Here is a 17,674-nt window from a genome sequence, read left to right on the forward strand (position 1 = left end):
ATTACTTAAATAAATGAAAATATATTAATTTCGTTTTAATTAACATGGGCGTAGGCGCAAATCTGAAATGTTAATCGAGTTAATTTCGATTCAATTATAAAAATAAAAAAGACTATTTTTGCTTAAATCCATGTAAACGCGTTGTTGACAAATCTAAAATCAATCATTTAATTTTGATTATTTTTAAAAATGAAAAATATTAATATAGTTTTAATTTTCGTAAGTGCAATATAGGCACAAATCTAAAAATGTTAATCGATTTAATTTCGAATTGTTCTTGATTTTTTTTATAAAAAAATAAAATGGACAAGTCGCTCATTTTGTGCAAATCGACCATTTCCTAGTTTATTTAAAAAATTCGAAATTAAAGTGAACTTAAATCGATCAGCGTATTGGATTTGTAGCTACGTTGCGCTTATGTTAATTAAAATGAAACTAGCACTTTTTTACTTTTAAAAATAAATCAAAATCTATCGATCAACATTTTATATTTGTCTACAATGCTTATTAATTCAAATGAAAATAATCGATTGACATTAGATTTGTGTTTACATTACTCAAAATTAACTATGTAATGGAAATTCAAATGTTGCATTTACGTTAATTGTCGAGTTTGTAAGATTTAAAGAGATAAATGAGTTTAGAGATTTTTTGAAGAGCGGGTGAATTTGAAAGTTCATTAATAAAAGGTGGCCAGAAGACAATGAAAAGGTGACAACAAATAAGAAACGGAAAAAGATAATAAAAAGTGATAGAATCTAGTGATGCCTTGGAAGTTAAATGCCACTCTTGATAAAAGATATAAGATCGATTCTCACCTAATTCTTCAATTCTTTCAATTTACTATATAATAAAAAATAAAAAGTAATTCACTTTTTGTTCGTCCCAATATACATAAACTTATTCTCTCGCCATTTACACGATTTGTTTTTATCATTCATTTGTTATTTGTCTTATTCTTCAACATAATTTTCTTTTTACTAATTTACAAAAAAAATGTACTTAAAGAAAGGGATATAGAGAGCATTTCACATGGTAGAATAATTGAAAAGCTTCCGATAGCACAATTGTTTTCAAACATCACAAAATAAATCAAAATTCAAATTTATTAACACCATAGCAAAATTAACCAAAACAACCTTATTATTTTGATTTATTAACACCATAGCTACAGGAGAGTTGTTATACCTATTTATTGAATTGATTCTATCTATATATTGGGTTGATTCTACCCATTTATTGAGTTTTGATCTCTTTCCTCGTGAGAGTTTGGAGTTATGAATTTTGATGTCTACACTAAAAATAATGCGATAATGTAGCAGACATTAAAATTGTAATTAACATCAACTAATCAAATTCAATTTTATGTCAAGACTACAATAGATTGAAATACCTCCTCGTAAAAGGTTGTGTCAAATAGCAATGTGGAAGAGGATATTTAGAATTGTCAAATCTCATATACAACGATCGTAGTTTTGTTAATTTTGAATTATAGTTGGTTAAAGTTGTTATGTACTTGCTAATTTTTATCTCTGATGTAGATATCGTGTGATTATTTATTAATGAATCAGGTATTATTCGAAAAAAATAATAAACCCAAAACCCCTACCCTATTCTTGCCACCCAAGAGACCACCCTCACCTCTAAGACTTAAATTTGGATTAAGATTTTGATATTGTTGTTGTATTACCACAGGACTTGTATATGACGGACAATCTCTTGTATAAACAGCATGTTTGGTAGGTGGTAATAAACGGTGATAATGTGAATGAAAATTAGTGTAAATTTAGTTGAAAAATCTCTTGACTACCTTGATGTCTATACTTGTCCATTTTCAATCATATTTTTTTCTTCATTAAATTCAATCTAATGCATTCCATTGGGAGAGTTGGTATGAAGTGGTAATAGAAATTTATGACACAAATCTTTTTTGCGATCAAAGTATTATCACCATGGAAATGACATGAAACTTTTATTGACATTTTACTTCATAAATCATTCTCATCACTACCATTTAATACCAATAACCAAACATGCTATTTATTCTTCTTCTTACCCAATTAGGGACATCATGCAGGGATGCCCTAAATGTCTAAGCATGTTTAAAGGATGAAGCACAGTAAAAAGAACAAGGCTGAGAAATCAACAGAACAGTAATCAATAGATTTACACACACAATTCAGTCTGTTAGAATTTAATTTGTTTGAACAGACTCCAAAAACTGTCTGCATACTCTGAAATCTCAATCAAAGAGTTCCTTGCTTCATATAAACTCCAACAACACGTCATTTTCACTCGCAGTGTCTTATAATTCGCTTATCTCCTTGTGATTGCGAATTATGAATAAAAAAAGCGAATTATAGTAGGTTTTGGGCTATTTTTAGGAAAATTTGATCGAATTTTATCGAAAAGCGAATTATGTTACACTAATCACTCATGTACAGCGCATTAGTTGGATCATGATACAGTATTTGGCAGCAGAATATGACTAACAATGTGGAAATACATTTTGATTTGGGAATATTATTCAGTAAATATTTGATTACTTAAATTAGCCAAATATATTTAGGGAATTTCTGGTTGTCCAAGTTTTGTATTTCCCTAATTAGTTCATAAGAGTTTGTACATACTAGGATTGTAATTATAATGAAAATCTATACAAACCAATATTCATTAAAACCCCAAAATCTCAGCTTCCCTTAATCTTCATGGTATCAGAGCCAAAGGTGTTTTCCGGGACCGACAACATTTTTGTTATCATCATTTACCTTAAACTCACCTAAAACAATGGTAGAAACTGACCCAAGACAACTCATAACCATGGAACAGATGGAACATATGTTCAAACTGTTTCAGCAACTGAACAAACCAAACACAACCCTAGAAACCATACCATCAGAATTAAAATTGGCCGAAAATTAAATTACCAAAACTACACAACCTAGTGCAAAATGATGCAAATAGCCTTAGAATGCAGAGGACGTCTCAGCCACATCATAGACGAACCTCCTAGCATCACAGACCCTAATTATCAAACATGGAAGCAGAAGGATTCAATAGTTCTATCATGGATTATTTCAAACATTGACACAGATCTCATAAACCAGTTCTTAGATTATACTATTGCAAGGGACTTATGGAAAGGGATTGAAATCCTATTGAACAGTGGAAGGGATGAACTCCAGATCTTTGATTTGAGTTCTCAAGCCAGCAGCATAAAGCAAGACAGAGACCCATTAGAGGTTTTTTATGGAAAATTAACTACGATTTGGAAGGAGATATATCGAAGACAACCAAATCTCATGATACATGCTGAAGATATCACAATCTTCAATACCTTTATTCAAAAACAACGATTGTTTCAATTTCTGGCCGGAATCAATGATACATTTGACAAAGAAAAGAGGAATCTATTAAATCAAGACCCACTTCCAACGGTTGAAATTGCATATGCCACAATCAGACGTGAAATCTCAAGGCGAGAAAATATGATCCACGCTTCATCATCGGGAAAACATCCCTAAAAAATTGGGAGTGGGTTGGCCGTCAAACAATACCGGTCAGAAACATCATACCGGCGTGACAAGGAAGACAAAACTCACCTCAAGTGTAGCTACTGTGGAGGAAGCTGTCACACAAAGGATGGTTGTTTCAAGTTAAAAGGCTACCCGGAGTGGTGGGAGGAGCACCGACAACGTAAAGTCACCACCAAGGCCCAGTTAAACAAGACAGGCGGCAAGGCTCACTTGGTCACCGGCTTACCACCCATCCCCAGCACACCAACCCACTGTACAGAAACAAGAGAGGACAACAATGGCGTCGAAGGTGAAACAGCACAGAGAAAAGGAAACGACCCAAAAGAGAGAGAAGAGGGGAAAGATCTAGAAAGGACCCAGAAAGACCCAAAGCCCACAAAAGAACACTCTCAACACTGCTTATATATACAACAACCCAAAAACCCTAATCCCTCAAACACAAACACTCCTCGGCCCATTTATAAACCCACAAAGCCCAACAACCCATGTAACCCACATAAATTAGGTCTCTTATATGTAAACCAAGTACTTCTTCTCAATGGATATTTGATTGTGGGGCCACCGATACCATGACTTTTGACCCCTACAACCTTTTACTCACTAATCCGAAAATCCGAACCTATATCCAAATAGCCAATGGGGAGTGTGTGAGTGTTGATTAATCTGGGCCCGTTATCATTTCTCCTTCCCTCAAAATTAAAAATTGCCTTTTAATTCCTAGCCTATCTCATAAATTATTATCAATTATCCAGTTGACTCGGGAATTAAATTGTACTGTGCTTATGTCTTCTTCTGGTTGTGTTGTGCAGGATGCCCAAACAGGGAGGATTATTGGTCGTGGTATTGAACGAGATGGCTTGTACTATGTGGACGAGGCGATTCAAAAGGGTCACACTTTGCTTGCTCATGGGTTCCCTAATCATCAGTTATGGACCTGGCATCGACGTCTAGGTCATCCATCTTTGGGGTATCTGAAATGTCTTTTTCCGTCATTAGCTAAAAGTACTGTAGTCTTGGACTGTGAAGCGTGTGTTCTTGCAAAAAGTCACAAACATTCTTATTCTCCTAGTTTTAATAATAGTAGTGAACTGTTTGTTTTGATACATTCTGATGTTTGGGGACCTGCTCCTGTGTTTAGAAAACACAGCTATTCGTATTTTGTTTCATTTATTGATGATTGTACTAGAATGTGTTGGATATATTTCTTGAAACACAAATCTGAGGTATTTGATGTCTTTGTCAAGTTCTATAAAATGATTGTCACACAATTTAATACTAAGTCTAAAATACTTCGATCTGATAATGGGGGGAATACATGAACCAACACATGAAAAATTTCTTTACCACTCATGGTCTCCTTCACCAAACTTCTTGTCCCCACACACCCCAAAAAAATGGCATAGCTGAAAGGAAAAAACGTACTCTCCTTGAAATAAGTCGAGCCCTTATGTTTGAAGCCCATGTCCCACCTTATTTTTGGCCTGAAGCCATTGCCTCTGCTACCTATCTCACAAATCGACTACCCTCCAAAATTCTTAACTTCAGAACCCCCCTGGAAGTCCTTTGTACTTACACTACTACCCCATCTTTCCACTCCTTACCCCCTCGGGTTTTCAGGTGTATTGTGTATGTCCATCTACCCAAACCTACTCGAACCAAACTTGACCCCCGGGCTGTTAAGTGTATCTTTGTGGGCTATGGTACTAATCAGAAGGGATACCGCTGCTTTGATCTAACTCAGAATAAGATGTATACCACAATGGTTTGTGACTTCTTTGAGCATTCCTATTTTTACTCCCAGCTTCGTCCTCAAGGGGAGACTACATGTGATGACTTGAGCTGGCTTACATATTCTATAACTGATGATTTGAACCCCAAAGAACAAGTAGGTAATCCCACAGACATTTCCACGAAAAACATAGTTTTACTTTCTTCTCAGACCCTTTCTACCTTGTCTGAAGCATCTCATGATCAAGAGGTTGCCTGTGAGCCTCAAGAGGTATTAACTGAACCTGAACCTCAAACTAATGATGGTATATCTGGTATTGTTAATTCACCCTGCAGATATCAATTACCTCCAAGGAGCAAAAGGGGTATTCCTCCAAGAAGGTATGATCCAGAGTTCGAATCACAGAGATCTCGGTATCCTATTAACCGAGAGGCGAGTAACTTGGCACAAACAGTGTGGCATTTCAGACCAGCCTATACTCAAGCTCCCTGCCTAAGCATACTGAAGAAGCTCTCCGAAATCCAAGGTGGAAAGAGGCAATGGTAGATGAGATCTCGGCTTTAAAGAAAAATAGCACATGGGAAAAGTGTATGCTACCTAAAGGAAAGAAACCAGTAGGTTGCAAATGGGTTTTTACAATAAAGTATCATACAGATGAAACCATTGAGAGATACAAAGCTCGTCTTGTGGCAAAGGGATATACACAAACTTACGAAATTGATTACTCCGAAACCTTCTCTTGGGTTGCCAAAATAGATACCATCAGGGTCATATTCTCCATAGCTGCAAATAAAGATTGACCTCTCTACCAGTTCGATGTAAAGAACGCTTTCCTACATGGCGAGATCGAAGAAGAAGTGTATATGCATGCTTCGCCAGGTTTTTCAGATGAATTCGCTCCAAGAGAAGGATGTAGACTTAAAAAGGCGTTGTATGGCTTGAAACAGTCTCCAAGAGCTTGGTTTGGTAAGTTTACCTCAACAATGAAGAAATTTGGGTATGAAAAAAGCCATTCCGACCATACTCTATTCCTAAAGAAGGGCGGTGGTCAGATCACATGTCTTATCATTTATGTAGATGATATGGTAATAACCGGGAACAATGAATGGGAGATAAAAGAGCTCAAGAGGAAACTATTCATGGAGTTCGAGATAAAGGATTTGGGGAACTTAAAGTACTTCCTTGGTATAGAAGTTTTGCGATCCAAGAAGGGAATCTTCATCAATCAAAAGAAATATGTCTTAGATCTGTTAGCAGAAGTAGGCATGCTTGACTGCAAACCAGCAGAAACACCAATTGTTGCTATCATAGACTACATACGACACCTGGAAGAGAACCAGCTGACAAGGAGAAGTATCAGAAACTGGTGGGAAAATTGATCTATCTATCTCACACTAGACCAGACATATCATATGTAGTTGGGGTTGTGAGTCGATTCATGCACTTACCACAAACTCCACATATGGAAGCAGTGATAAGAATCTTGAGATACTTGAAAGGCACAAGTGATAGAGGTATCTTCTTTGGTAAAAACCATCATCTTGACCTCGTAGCCTACACAGATGCTGATTGGGCAGGTGATCGAGACAGCAGAAAATCAACGTCTGGATACTTCACCCTTGTAAGGGGTAACTTGGTTACTTGAAGGAGTAAGAAACAGAAAGTAGTCGCATTATCAAGTGCAGAAGCAGAGTTCAGAGGGGTAGTAAAAGGAATAACAGAGATCCTATGGCTAAGAAAACTCTTATACGAACTCAACTTTCCACCAACAGGAGCTTGCAAGTTATTCTGTGATAATAAAGCAGCTATTGATATCTCAGAAAATCCGGTGCAACATGATCGAACAAAGCATGTGGAGGTCGACAGACACTTCATAAAAGAAAAATTGGAGAAGGAAATCATCAGCATTCCACATGTGAGATCAGAGGATCAGTTAGCTGACATTCTCACAAAAGTCGTTTCCGCTGAAGTCTTCGAAACTACTTTAACCAAGTTAGGTATTGGGAATCCCATAACCTAACTTGAGGGGGAGTGTGAAAATATATTTTGATTTGGGAATATTATTCAGTAAATATTTGATTACTTAAATGAGCCAAATATATTTAAGGAATTTCTGGTTGTCCAAGTTTTGTATTTCCCTAATTAGTTCATAAGAGTTTGTATACATTAGGATTATAATTATAATGAAAATCAATACAAACCAGTATTCATTAAAACCCCAAAATCTCAGCTTCCCTTATTCTTCAAACAATCAAGTTAAACCCATGATCATTTTCGTTGGGATAAGGGGATGCATAAAACACATAAGCTGTTTATTTTGGGTGTATTGAGCACACAGAATAACAGCATGTAACACCCGAATTTCCTCCCGTCCTTTAAGGTTTTGGTTTCGTTAAGGGGTCGGAAATTCTGGTTTCGACCCCTTAACGAAACCAAAACCGTAAAGGAAGGGAGAAAATTCGGGTGTTACATAGCATCACAAAAAATTTAGTTTAAACTTGTTAGAGTATATAACATACCATGGCCTCAGTTTAAGCTGTTAGTTGTGTTGGTTCTTTGACATGAGAAGGATTTGTGTTGCATTCACACTTCTAACCCAAAATTAAAGGGCTCTTGTGTGAGGGGGCGTGTTAGAGTATATAACATATTTTGGAGCCTCAACTATTACCTTAAGCTTTTTAGTTGAGTTGGTTCTTTGACACAAATCCCATCAATGCCACGTTGAAAGAAGTGCAACAATTACAATTGACACCTTCTATGATCTATGATCTATATAAAGTATATCAATCAACAACTAAAATTCCAAGGGAAATAAAACTAAATGATGAATGAGCATTAAACATGCTTAATTTATATTTCCCCTAGTGAGAAAAATAATAATTCTCCTAATAAGCGTTAATAAGTAATATTTTCTAACAAAAAATGTTATGGTAATTAATACATGAATTTTCTTAAAGTATGTAGTTTACTTGTTGGAAATACTTAGAGGTTTTCATTCGGGTCATCGAGTTAATTTCGAATCAGGTGTTTCAAGTCGGTTTAAAATCGGATTTTGTGTTTACATTGGTTTTTACATAATTGTAAATCCATTTTTAAGTTGAGTCAAACCGGGTTCGGTTATAAAGTCAGGTGAATATCGCAGTTTGTTTTGAACAATACTCACATGTGAAGAAGATCCTACGTCACTAAAACAATGGGTTGTGGTCTTGTGGATTTGCATATAATGCATGGTGGATAATGGGAAAGATTGAACCTTATCAAGTGTGTATGCAAGTTAACGCTCATTACCTGTGGGTTTATAGGCTCGAACCCACAGGAGGCCCATGGACTGATTATGTGATGAATACTAACAATGACTCTAAAATGTGCTGTTGGCCTGCCATGATTCCATGTCAGTAGGAACTCTGGAAACATTCGTAGAAGCAAATTTGAAGGCATGCTTGAAGATTACATGGTCTCCTACAATCAAGCATTTACCTACACTGTAGGATCATGCTGTTCTACATCACTCGTATGGGCATCGTTGGCAAATGATCGAGAACTCGAGACAAGTATAGCGCGATGTTTGGATCTTGATTCCGTCTGTCTTCTCATAGTTTGATATATAAAGACGCACACAAGGATGATCAATCCATCAAACCGAAAACTTGTACATTTCATCATTCTTAGCCTAAAAAAAGTTAACAATGGCATCTTACCACACTCGATCAATCAGTTTTCCCTTGAAATCTCACCCAATTGTCGATCAATTGGATGAACAATTGTGTAGATTGAGATCTTCTCGAGCTGCATCTACTTCATCGCTCACCAACAAACTTATGGATCTTAAAGATTTATACAAGTGTGTTGACGACTTTCTCCAACTACCCTTGAATCGGAAAATAGTATATGACAGTTGGGTCGAGAGAGTATTGGATGGATCGCTAAGACTCCCAGACATTTGTGCATCATCTCGCGATGTTTTGGCACAATCAAAGGAACGGATTCAAGACATACAGTCAGTTCTAAGGAGAAGATGGGGGGGTGAACTTAACATTACAAATGAAGTTTCTGAATATTTGAAAACCCGAAAAATAGCCAAGAAAATGATTAGAAACTTGTCGAAAGACATCAAGGAAGGTGTCGAAACGAACTAGTCTAATGAAAATGAGAAGATTCTTCTAGAAGTGCAAGAAATGACAGTCGAAATCTTCAAGTCATTGTTGTCTTACATTGGAGGATCGGAGTTAGACTTACACAAAAGTAGTTGGTGTTTTACAAAATTCGCTCGCAGCCAAAAAGTCGAGAAAGAAACTATAAAGATGTCACAATTGGTTAAATTAGAGTCGGAAGTTCAAGAAATCCATCAAGTTCCTGAATGCTTGTTTAGGCATTTGGTTAAGACCAGAGCAACACTTCTAAATGTTGTTAGTAGCTAGATCAGAAAGTCATTAGTGTATAGACTACAGATTTTTTATATATTGTAAATGAAAACTCTACACAAAATACAATTTTCTCTAATTTGTGTGCTTTAAGTTTGTACATTCCTATATCCCTTGAGCATACCTTGAAATCCAAAAGCAATTAGGGTAAAAGCAACAAAGTAAAATACATTTCTAAATTATCTTTTGAGAAATGAAAATAATTAAGAAAATAGAAATTTAGTAATAAATATATTAAAAACTAAGACATTATGATTAGTGTCATATGATTCGTTATTGTCTCGTGAATCGCAAATCGAAAAAAACGAATTATGTTGGGCTATTTTGAACCATTTTGAGCAAATCACGAATTTAAAAGGCGAACTACTAGTGAATCATGTTTCACTGATTGTGATTGATACATGAAAGTATCATTCCATGTGAAAATGTGCATTGACTAATGAATCCTATGTCTAAATCCCACCTATAATAGCCAATTAAAATGTAAAAAAGGGTGCTATTAGTCAAAAATATACAAAGATTGGAATATTTAGGTATAATCAATGATAAGAATTATTCACTGGACAATTTTTCAAAAAAATATCATTCCATGTGAAAATATGCATTCACTAATGAATCATATGTTTAAATCTTGGGTAAGTAGCTCTTAAGATTCCATATGTTTGCACAACCTCTAGAAAGTTATTTATGAGGTGCATCAGTGCATGCATAACTAAATAGTACTTGGTCTCCTACAGTCAAGCACTTGCCTACATTGTAGGATGTTGTAGGAAACATTTGATGGCAAGAAGAATCAAAATTAAAATGCCACCAATGTGCATCGTTGGCAAATCATTTGAGTATTGGGTTCAAAAATTAACTCCTTTAGTTACCGGATGTAATAAAGTGGCTTTCACCTAGGCTCGTACCGAGACGGATTTGGGGTCAGATATACACAACTTACCCTTGTAAAAACATAGAGCTTATTTTTGATTGACTTTTAGTAGAAAATATCATCTGGTGCACATTACCGAGATAAGAAAACACATTTACTGGGCTGCTATAAGTACTTGTGAAGACTCGGTGTCAGGGTGTGAAAGAGTATGATAAATTTATCGTTGGGCTTATACACAACAAGACTTGCAGAAAAGCTGAATAGATTGCACACAAATCTGATAAGTTTTCATCCTAAATTTAATTGGTAATAGAAGGAGTAGTCCATCAAGATTATATGTTAATCAATGTCTTTCTAATTTTTTGATGTGATCTAGTCCTTTTTTTATTGGGCGGGAAAATTGAAAACCAAAAACTATAAATCTTGAACTTACCGATAATGAACAATCCTTCAAGAAATAAGAGTTCAGTTTTTATCGCTCGTACATCGCTTTCTTTGGATTATGATTTCAAAGTGTGCAGCATAATTTTGTATAAAAACTTATCTACACCACATGATTTTCATTGTAACAAGGCAAAATAGAAACCAGATTAGCTGTTAAGATGGGTTGTTAAGAAACACACACAACAAACTACTATATATTTGTATTGGTTGTTGTAGAACAGAAGAAAAGAGACTAATATAAAAATAGAAATCATGTTGTGTATCATTTAACCTAAGATTCCTTATGTCTTCTCTTACTTTGATATATATATTGAAGGAACGAAAGGATGAGCAAGTAACCAAACCAAAAACTAAATTGCTAAGGCCTTAAAAATGGCATCTTACCACACCCGATCTTTTAGTTTTTCCTCGAACTCTCACCCGATTGTTAATCGATTAGATGAATAATTTTGTAGATTGAGATCTTCTCAAACTGCCTCAACATCATCACTAATCACTGTCACATAATTCACTAATTTCCTCACAAATTGTGAATCAAAATAAGCGAATTTTATTCGATTTTAGGCTATTTTGAGTGAATCGTGAATTCAAAAGGCAAATTAACTGGCGAATCATATTACATTGTACACTAACCAACAAACTTACCGCCCTTAAAGATTTATGTGCTACATCTCGAGATGTTATGACACAGACAGAAGAACAAGTTCAAGACATACAATCAGTCCTAACGAGTTCAAGACATACAGGTTAAATCTTGAAATCATTGTTGTCTTAGATTGGTGAATCGAAGTTGGAATCGAACGAAAGGAGTTGGTCTCTCACGAATTTTGTATGCAGTCAAAGAGTTGAGAAGAAAACAGCAGATTCTATCAGTGAATTTGATGATCTAGAAATTCTTAAAGTTCAAGCAGAGCATCCTGAACAAATTTTTACATTCTTTACAAAAGATCAGAAATATGGAAACATAGCAACAAAGGACAAACATATTCTAACCACCAAAAATGCATTTAATAACTAGGAATTTAAAAATGAAGTATGAACAATCCATTTTACTTTTACATCATGTTCCTGGAGATGAAGATTAGTGTGCAGCAGCGACACCGTTTTCGTTTGTAGCAACAGTCTGTGTCTCACCCTTTTGCTCTTCAAAAACTTTAGAAATCTTCTCGATTGGTACGAGTGGCATATAATTTGCTACTCTGTAGCCCTTCTCAGCACCTAGTTTCACTGTTTGGTTGTACTTTTCAGAGCAAAGAGCTGCTCCAGGGACAACCACCTCAGCCACCTTGGGGAAAAGGGGAAGACGATTTAGTTTACGCCAAGCTGAAACTGCATACTGTTCTGCTACAGGCTCATATTTGGAATACAATTCTTTGGCAGCGGGTTCATATTTGTTGTAGGCATCCTTTACGTATTCTGATGCAGTATCCACCACACCCACACGTCGGACTTCTGAAGCCACACCACGAGCAACCTCAGGGGCCTTTTGGGTGGCAGAGTATGCTTGGCACGACATCTGCTTGACTAGAGGTGGAACACGATCCTGCAACTTAACCATAGTGTCATCAACCTGCAAACATCATCCACACATAATCAGTCAAAATTTCTTTTTTCGCTGTCTCATTGACCAACAGTTTCTATTTGCATTCATCACTTGCAACATTCTCCACCACTTTCTTTGATTCGTAACGACACATTTTCCTCCCTTTTAAAATCATCCACACTAATGTCTCCACCACTTTATCTTTGCACCATTTCACGGGGACTGAGGGAGTAAATGCTACCTAGAAATATGATTTATAATCCATTATTCATGCAACCACATAGGAAATCAATTCTTTCATTTTTCAATACAACTATCTTGATAGCTGACTAATTTGCACTAAATTAAACCCTGTTCAACTTGGAATAGATCATAATCATGTGAGAACAGGAAACCTTCATGTAATCAAAAGTATCCCCAAAATCATGAAAGAGATCATGAAACCAATATACTGAAAAAAAAAAAAAATCTGTGACCCAAAGCACATATTACCATCACCTTAACAATTTCACAATGGACACACAGCACATATTATATAGTACACAATACACGGGATTTTAAGCAAATTATTGGCCAGTTTAAAAAGATCATAGAAGTATTTCTTGTTGCTGATGTAAACAAACTTTGCAAACACACAGCACTGTGGCAACATAAAAAACAACAATGAAGGATGAACATTACAAGCAATTGTCATACCTTACGATCAACAAACTTAAGTAATTCAATGGGAACATCATGAAACCGATCATACACAGGACGAACAACAGTCTTGACCGTACCCTCAACAGTCTCTACACCGGGCTTCAAAGGTCCGGCCTTGTCCTTAGCATAACCATAAAGGCTTGAAAAGCATACAATGGCTTGGATTGTAGCAGCATGTACAAACTGAAAGTACTTCAAACTCTGCTCTCCGCTTTCATTCTTCAATAAAACAAAAAATATAAGGTCAATACGCTCCGCAAAATATCATCTTTGAACGAAACATGTAAAGCATTTTCAGATAATCATCAACAAAGATTTTAAATGATGATTGCTGTACTTTGATGCGAAGTCAATCCTAAAACTAATTGAGATTAATACTGAATTTCACCATATTCAATTATATTCTAAATTTCAACAAAATTCCATTGACCAATTAAGAAGGGAGAAAATTTTAATGTCGTAATTCGTTAATCATATCACAACACTAATTATCTTAATCTAAATGAAAAGCAGACAGATAAAAGCCACAAGTACGAAAATATAAATTGACCAAAAAAAACTAAAAACCAAATCAATAATTAGTGGAAAACAAGCCCTTAAATTTAAATCGAGTTATTAGATCACTCGAACAGACACAATAACAAAGATTCATCATCAAATTTAATAATCAATTCATTGAAAAAACTTATCATTGAAACATCATGAAAATACAAACATGATTAAAACACATCAATACCGGAATCTCACCATCTGTTTCTCAGGTTTCGAATCACTTTCCGCCATATCGTCTATAATTAAAACCGAGATTCTGATTCAAACTTTGTCGAACAAAAAGAGAAAATTAGGGTTACGTAAGAGAAAAGAATGAAGAAGATCAAAAGGGAATTGTTCTTTCCAAATCTGTAGAAATAAGAGAGAAAAGTCGGGAAGAATGTGATGATGGATGATCGAAGAAGCGAAAACGCATGAATATATAAATAAAATGAAAAATGGAGAAAAATAGGGTGAGAAAAGGAAAGGAAAGGTGTGGCGAAATATAAGTGGACCAATAAAATTACTAAATTTGGGCGTTTAGAAGTTTGACTACTTGGTGATTAAGTAACGATTTCTCTAGAATTATCTATTTTGGAGGTACCGAGTAATTCTTAGCCGTGTTTAGGAACGTTTCTTCATTTGTTCATATCCCCTCTTTAAATAGGCATACAGTTCATCTCTTGAGTGACCTTTTATTTAAGAAATATATTTTAAGTCTAACTTATTAAAGATTAATGTCTATTTACTATATTTTTAATGTCTATTTATATTAACTTTAATACTTACTTATCACATTCTTAATGTCTAATCTCAATATCTTAAATGTCAACCTACATTATTCTTGATATCTACTTATAATATTTTAAATGGATCGGCCCAAATAGAGATAGTCTCTCAAAGAGACCGTTTCTCACAATAATTTGTGAAATAAATATGTCTCCATCCCATTAAAATTACAATATTTACTTTTAAAAACTCTCACAGCAAAAAGATACTCATATATTTCCTTTTACGGCCCGTTTGGTTGATGGTAATGAAGTAATGGGAATGAAATGTTGTAATGGCAATAGTAATGAAGGAATGGATATTAGAATTGGTAATGAAGATTCTTTTATTTGGTGTGCATGTCTAAAGAATGGTAATGGAAGATAATATTCCATTGATTGCATTTGGTTGTTAGTAATAAAAAATGGTAATGACTCTTAGTTTCATTAGTGTATATTTGTATCTAAAAGCATTATTGTATCTAAATTATTCTATCTAATGATTCTTTTTTTAATAATAATATTTTTTTTGGATAATTACATACATTACCTTTTTTTTCTTCATTATTTTTTTTCTTCAGCTCGAAACAACATTACCTTATTTTATTACCACAGTAATACTTCATTACCATTACAGCCTAATACCAGGTTGTTTGATGGTAATAAAAATTGCCCTTTTTGGTAATTTCATTACCTTATTTTATTACCATTGAAAGCATTCAAACAACCAAATTTTTTATTACTTAATTTTATTATCATTACCGCCCTCTAATACCATATACCAAACGGGCCGTTAAGGTTTTTATTTGTTATTTTAAGATATTTTAATTGATATTTCTCCAAATAATATGTCTAATTTTAACAATTTGTTGAACGTATATAGTCTTAGTCAATCTAATTTTAACATCTTTTGAAATCTTTATATAGTTTTCACTAACTCTATTTTATCATTTATATATTGTTTATAATCCCTACTAGGTCTGTTAAAAAATCAAATCGGGTAGAATTTGTGTTTGGGGCATATGTGAACGAAACAAAACCCCTTGATCCCAACCCACCTCGTTAAGTTATTTGTTAAGAAAATCATAATTCATACCTGATTTGTTAAGGTTGAGCTTATTTCAAACTATTTAACCCATTTAAGAGTTTTCCTTTTCCATTTAAGAACTTTTGAAAATGATTAGATCTTATCTTTCTTTTTAACTTCTAGAATATGTGTTTTTTATTTCTATTAAATATAAAAATATATAAAAATGTAAAATGGATTAAGTTCTGGTTATAGAGATAGACTTGATTCAAAACTTATTTGATTAGATGAGTAATACAAGTTTGTTTTAAGTTTAAATTTTTAATCTTAACCTAATCAATTTAATAAACAGATCTAGTAAGTCTAGGTCAAGTCTAGAGGGTTTGATTCTTAAATGGATTAGAGAGAGTATGGGTTGAGTGTGGGTCTGAAAACCCTATATCTAGACCCAAACCTAATTATTTTTCTGAGCTAAAAAATAAATCCAGATCCCACGAGTCTAAAAAATTATACGGTACCTGAAAATAGGAATAGGCCTAAATAGGTCCACTAGGATCGTATACCATGATTATCCCTTCCCATAGGGTCTTGTGTAGGGATGGTTATGGATCGCGACTGAGTCTTGATTAATTATTCATACTTAAAATTTGTTACATTTTAGACGTTTTATTAGTATTAAAATAAGTCTATGAGCTGTATATAAGTCTAAACTCAGTCTAAATAAATATTGATTATCTTTAGAATGAACTTAAAAATGATTTTGAGTTGTATAATAGGTCGGGTTTTGAAACAACTCGAAACTAACCAGCTGATTAAACAAGATTAATTTAAATTAAAGCGAAACCTTAATACTTATTTCGGGCTATTATGTTGATATATAATCAATTACTCGACTGATTATATTATCCACTAAACATCAATCAAAGAATTTAAACCAGATAAGAATCATTTGAAACAATTTAAAATATATAAATTTCTGCAAAATCCGACAAAAATCTGTTTGTAAATCAGATAAACCAAAATTTTTTTCTGACCCTGCAAGTTCAAAAACTAACATTTCAAAATAACAACCAACCTGTGGCACAAGCACCAAACATTTGAAATTCACGTCAACTCGTAGGGTAGAATCTTTCCTCCAATAATTTAAAATAAGTACTAAAATAATTTTAAATAAAGATTTACTTTTGTAACGGCCCGGTTAAAGTGACCCGGAAAATCATGTGAAAACATGAATCCGGTTCACTTACGGACACAAATAAACACATCCTTACTCGGATCGTCAACGTTCCAACGGTAAAGGAATATGGTCAACAAAGAAAACAGCGCCAAACAAAACAAAACCAAACAAAACAGCGGAAGTCTTTACATACAACTCGAGAGCCCACCGGCCTCTAGACTAGCTAAAAGTTGTACGAAATAAAAAGAAAACATCATAAACTTTGTTTACATAAACTGAGGTATTTAGACTCATTACAAAGTAAGTCTAGACTTGATAGTTACGGGTTCTAAGCTGAATCCTCACTCCAGCCCCCTCCTGCAGTTAACCTGCTGCACGTCATATGATAACACGTAGCAGGTTCCAAAGAACAACCAATACACGTCAGAGACTTCATACATATACAAAACAGGTTGAATACAAGCATTGTGTTTACCCTAGCATGCAAAGGCTCTATTATGTAATCTTTATTCATTATTTCCAAACCTTGTAACGTTGCCCGTCCTGTTCGGGTCGTACAAGTCATATTCCAAATTTGTTTTGGTGGAATACACTTGGGAGAGCAAATCCTAAGGCAACCACCTACCTAAGACGTTGCCCGTCCTGTTCGGGTCGCCAAAGGCTAAGGATGCATACCCCCATGGTGACCATAAAGATCCCTGAATGCCATGGGAAAAATAGTTGATAGTTTTCCAATTTATTTGTTAACCCTTCTGGGTAACATATCCATAAATTCTCAATTTCCACATAATCATTTCATATTATTTGAGGTGTCTAAACCTTATGTGATTACAATGCCTTGATTAGGAATAAAACAACATTACTTGCACAACCATATAAACAGTATGGTCTAAGCGTGTACCTTTAAACACTGCAAATCCAAA

General features: G+C 34.6%; 2 protein-coding genes across 2 annotated transcripts; one reads left to right on the forward strand and one right to left on the reverse strand.

Moving 5' to 3' along the window:
• The first annotated feature begins 8,951 nt into the window (after positions 1-8,951).
• Positions 8,952-9,401, forward strand: LOC130818630 (uncharacterized). The gene has a single exon (XM_057684792.1). The coding sequence runs from the start codon at positions 8,952-8,954 to the stop codon at positions 9,399-9,401; it is 450 nt and encodes a 149-aa protein (XP_057540775.1).
• Positions 9,402-11,868: 2,467 nt separating this feature from the next.
• LOC130817807 (REF/SRPP-like protein At3g05500) lies at positions 11,869-14,383 on the reverse strand. Its single transcript, XM_057683715.1, has 3 exons — positions 13,997-14,383; positions 13,244-13,468; positions 11,869-12,574 (listed from the first exon to the last, which is right to left on the reverse strand). Exons 1-3 carry the CDS (start codon positions 14,030-14,032, stop codon positions 12,086-12,088), a joined length of 750 nt encoding a protein of 249 aa, XP_057539698.1. The 5' UTR covers positions 14,033-14,383; the 3' UTR covers positions 11,869-12,085.
• Between the last annotated feature and the right edge of the window lie 3,291 nt (positions 14,384-17,674).

This window comes from Amaranthus tricolor, chromosome 7 (assembly GCF_026212465.1).
Source record: "Amaranthus tricolor cultivar Red isolate AtriRed21 chromosome 7, ASM2621246v1, whole genome shotgun sequence".
Lineage (NCBI taxonomy): Eukaryota > Viridiplantae > Streptophyta > Magnoliopsida > Caryophyllales > Amaranthaceae > Amaranthus > Amaranthus tricolor.